A 5,098-nucleotide genomic window follows, 5' to 3' on the forward strand; every position below is an offset into this window, starting at 1 on the left:
TCCACCCCATCCGCCATCTTGTTTGTTCCCTCAACTTAGTGTTTTGATGAAGATGGGTGGGGCCACTCAGACTCTGGCCCTTAAACACCCATCAAACCTGAAACCAAATACACCTCCAGGGCAACACCTTTTACCCAAACAGGAGGCAGGCCTATAAAGTGAACAATAGCACCCATCTAAGGAACACACTCCTAAGAATAACAACCATATCAGACCGAAAGGACAGCATTCATGAGAAAAAATAGAAGGCAGAAAGGGACAGGAAGATGGATGAATGAAAACTGGGAACACAGGGAGTGGGAAGAGTGCTAGGGATTACAACTAATGCCCAGAAACAAAATATGTGTAAATTGTTGAAGTAGAAACTAATGTATTCTGTAAACATTCCCCTAAACTGGAATAAAATATTCCAAAAAAAAATTTAATTAAAAAAGAAAAGATGGTATCTGTGGAATAAGACGTGTTCCTCGGTGTTGTACTGGTTAAGTACTCACTTGCTAAATGAAAAATTGGAGGTTCAAGTCCACTCAGCAGCACCTAGGAACAAAGGCCCGAGGATCTACTTGTGAAAACCCAGCCATTGAAAGCCCTATGGAGCACAGTTCTGCTCTAACACACACGGGATAATCATCAAGTGAAGTCAATGCAAAAACCATTTGTGTGTGTGTGTGTGTGTGTGTGTAATAAGAGGCTGAAATCATGGGTATGAGGAGAAAGTTGGCCCTGAAAAGGAGGAAGTGAACTGCTTTCTTAGACACAGGAGGGGAAAAGGTTGTTGAAAGAAAATCCAAAAAAGAGAAAAGATGAGCAGAGCCTTTTATGACTGACTGCAACTTCTCAGCAAAATTGGTGGAGAAGACATCTACACAGAATCAGAAAAATAATGAACACAGTCATGCTGCTTTGAAGACCTTGAAAAATTACTGTGCTGGGTATAGGAAGATCTAAGCTGAGTGCCAGGATGCAGGATGGCCCTTCTGAGAGGCTGGGCTGCACAGGTAGGGTAGGTGAGACCAACCTGCCATGTTGCATGAGAGTCAGGTATGTCTAGCAGACTGGGAGAAGGCTAGCATCCTTTACTCTTCTTCCAGATGCTGCTCTCCCAGGCTCCCAGACATTCACTCTGGGGACATTTAACAACAAATAGAGAATATTAATTTCTAGAAAATAAAAATAAAATCACTAACTCTTCCAAGTGTAACACTTGTTTTTCCAATGTATCTTAGCAGTTATGAATATAATATTAGCACTCTTGACTCATCTTTCGGTATGTTTGATTTAAAACACATATGACAGCTCATCCTTCCTAAATAAAACACTTGGTGAGTTAAGGGATCAAAATCTTGAGAGAATATTTAAGTCCTTGAATAAATTCAGCTTGGGATGGCAGAAACTGATTCTGCTGATGGTGCTTGAAAGACTAACTGTATAGAAGTGCTCTTTGTAGCTGAAAGACGTGTGTTTGTCAGTGAGAATGCTAAGAGACCATGAGAGCAGGGTTCAAGGTTTCCATGCTTCTCCAAGTGGGAACACTCATTTTGTGTGTCTGGTTTTTCATGCTGATGGTAGTTTGTTGAATATTAGCATGTGTGCTTCCATCAGATGAAACCTAAAGTATCTTGCTTTTCTTCTTTTAGGTTTCTCTCATCTTTCTTCAGGATGACTGTTTTTGTTTTATCTTCTCCAAACTTTATTTTAGTCCTCCAGTCTATTTGATCTCTTAGGCTATTTTACATTTTTTTAAACAGTTAAGTTGTGGGAGACCCTGGCCCAATTCCCAGCCAGTCCTAATCTGTCAGTAAATGCTAAGCAGATTTTGGTGGAGCTTCCAGACTAAAATAGAGTAAGTAAAAAGGCCTGGAAATCAACTTCTAAAAAAAAGCAGCCAATGAAAACCCTACAAATGTTTTCAGTTGCCCCATCTGTAACTGACCAGGGCTGGGAAAGGACTGAAGAGAATTTCGTTCCATTGCACATGTGTTACCATCAGCTGTGGCTCTATGGCAGCTACCAACAACAAGAAACACAATTCTTACAATCACTGTCAAGTGTTATATTAAATTTTAAAAGGGGACATATGCTATAATGCTTACAAAAATCCTAAGGTGTTTAACTTCAGGAAAGATCAAATAAACATTGACACAAACGTGTGCAGTTATTTTGAAAGCGTCCCCCATGGCCATCCTTGTCAAATTCAACATTGGTACACGAATAGGCAGTGATGGATGATGCTGGCCCCAGATTCCACTCTGTCCACTGACTGGAGAGGTAATGGGAAAGCTACATCTAGCCGGATGTCGAGGCTGCGAAACTAAGCGTTTGAGTCCTGCTACTCTACAGACAGACACTAGTGACCGGGTTCTTTGATGTCTTTTCTGTAGGAGCCCTGGAGCACGCAACACATCCCGGCGTTGTTTTCAGCCTTCTGTGGCCTCTTGGTAGCCATTTCCTACCACCTGAGCAGGCAGAGCAGTGACCCTTCAGTGCTGATGTAAGTAACATGGACCAGGTGCACCCCTTCATCGCACACCTGCCTGTACTGTTTCTGTATGACTGCTCACCCACGAGTGAGAAGGCATTCAGGGCTCAATGAAATTTGGAGCTTTCATTCTTGAATTAGCCAATCACTAGGAACTCCTGGTGTAGCACTGTAGGATAAGCACTGGACTGCAAACCACAAGGGCATCAGTTCAAACCTGCCAGCTGCTCCTTGGCAACTCTATGCGGGGTTCTTATGAGTTGGCACCAACTCGACGGCACTTAACAACAACAATCACCGGGGAAACTAATAAAAACTGAGGATCAATTCCAGCTGTCTTAATGAAAACACTAGACTGACTTTCTGTTAGAAATGAAAGCAAAATATTAAACTGAAGGATTAATTGCATTTCATGAACAAAGGAAAAGATCAAAATGGTTGTCAAAAGAAATTGAAACTTGCTTGTGAGCATGGTGGTGGTAGTGTGCCATGGAGTCAGTTCTGACTCATAGCAACCCTGTACAGGGTTTCTGAGGCTATAAATCTTTATGGGAGCAGAACGCCTCATCTTTCTCCTGCAGAACAGCTGGTAGTTTTGAACTGCTGACCTTGAGGTTAACAATCCAATTCGTAACCACTATGCTACCAGAGCTCCTTTGTGAGCACAGAGAAGCTAAAGCAAATGGAAGAAATGAGGAAGTAAAAGAGCTGAACAGAAAATTTCAAAGGGCAACACAAGAAGACAAAGTCAACTATTATAATTAAATTTGCCAAGGCTTGGAGTAAGAAAACAGAAGGGAAGAATATGTTCAGCCTCATCTTTCTCCCATGGAACAGCTGGTAGTTTTGAACTGCTGACCCTGAGGTTAGCAGCCTGACTCATAACCACCACGCTACCAGAACCCCTACAGACAGCAGTTCCTAGCCATACATTAATTCCTTTTCTCCTGATACAATTCAACTAAGGCAATTATTTCTAAAGCACATTCTGTAAACATTTTGATATGGAGGCCTTGTAAATGGACTATGTTGTTTTTGTTGTTAAGTGCTGCCCAGTCAGTTCAGACTCATAGCAGCACCCTCTATAGGGTTTCCGAGAAGTAGCCAGTGAGCTTGAACAGCTGACCTTCTGGTTCAAACCAACCTTGCAGTCCAGCACATTTACCCACAGCACCACACTAGGACTCCAGTCAGGTAAATTCTAGTTGAAGTTTAAAATGTAAAATGTATTTATTTGCTTAAGAAAAGCATATTGTATCAACTCTAATCTGAAGCATTTGAAATGTAAAATATTGTTTACCTGGATAAAGGGAGTTGCTGATGGCTTAGACACATCACCTGGTGATTAGCAAGAGGTGAGATAGCAACTTTAACAAACACTGAAAAATTCTAGTGGTTATGAATTGGGCTGCTAACCTCAAGGTTGGCAGTTCGAAACTACCAGCCATTCCGCTGGAGAAAGATGAGGCTTTCTGCTCCTGTAAAGATTTATAGCCTCGGAAATCCTGTGCAAGGTCGCTATGAGTCGGAACTGACTCCATGGTACACAACAACAACAACAACAATAAATTCTGGTTTGGTGCTGTAGAATCAGCACTGGACGGTGAATCACAAGGTCGGCAGTTCAAACCCACCAGCTGCTCCTTGGAAACCCTATACAGAGTCACTATGTGTCAGAACTGACTCAAGGGTACTTAACAACAACAAAGCAATTCTTCATCTAGTTTAGAAATTCTGATTTTTGCCTTCATTATAATTTGAACATTAACACTTTGACTAGGAAAAGACTGAATTGGCTTCTTTAGAAAGGTAAAAATGACAATCTAATTAAATAATGGACAGTGGACATGAGTAGATACTTCAACAAAGAAGACATTTAGGTAGCCAACAAACACATGAAGAAATGCTCCTTATCATTAGCCATGTTTTTGTTGTTGTTAAGTGCCATTGAGTCAATTGTGACTCATAGCAACCCTGTAAAAGGTTTCCACAGAACAGCTAGCTGGTGAGTTTGAACCACCAGCCTTGTGGTTCAAACTGACCTTGCAATCTAATGCTTTATCCTACAGCACCACACTAGGACTCACAGAGATGCAAATCAAAACAATGATTTGGTATCATCTCACCCCCCAAATAATAGAAAAATTCAATAAGGTAAGAAACAATAAATACATGCTGGCGAGGGTGTGGAGAGATTGGTTCCCATACACTTCTGGTGGGGCTAAAATATGGTGCAACCATTCTGGAAAACTGTATCATGCTTTCTTAAAAAGTTGGAACTAGGAATACCATTTGATCATGGAATCCCACTATTAGGTATGTATCTGAGACACAGAGAGATGTATGTACACCCATGTTTGTTGCAGCATCATTCACAATACCAAAGAGATGGAAACAAAATAAGTGCCATTCAACAGATGAATGGATAAACAAACTGTGTGCATACACACCAGGGAGTACTACGCAATGTTAGGCCCATTAAACACCTCATAGTGTGGATGAACCTGAAAGACATTATGCTGAGTGAAATAAGTCAATTACACAAAGGACCATTATTGTATAAGTCCACTCTTATAAAAGTCTAGGAAAGGTTTACACATAGTGGAACAACAACAACAA

General features: G+C 41.1%; 1 protein-coding gene across 1 annotated transcript in view; it reads left to right on the forward strand.

Annotated features, from left to right (window-relative positions):
- PCNXL2 (pecanex-like 2 (Drosophila)) overlaps positions 1–5,098 on the forward strand; it is a 491,139-nt gene that overhangs the window by 239,250 nt on the left and 246,791 nt on the right. Inside the window, exon 16 of the mRNA XM_006870571.1 lies at positions 2,382–2,491. Within this exon, the coding sequence (XP_006870633.1) occupies positions 2,382–2,491 (110 nt within the window). The remainder of the gene's footprint in view (positions 1–2,381; positions 2,492–5,098) is intronic.

Source organism: Chrysochloris asiatica, unplaced genomic scaffold (assembly GCF_000296735.1).
Source record: "Chrysochloris asiatica unplaced genomic scaffold, ChrAsi1.0 scaffold00144, whole genome shotgun sequence".
Taxonomy (NCBI): Eukaryota; Metazoa; Chordata; class Mammalia; order Afrosoricida; family Chrysochloridae; genus Chrysochloris; species Chrysochloris asiatica.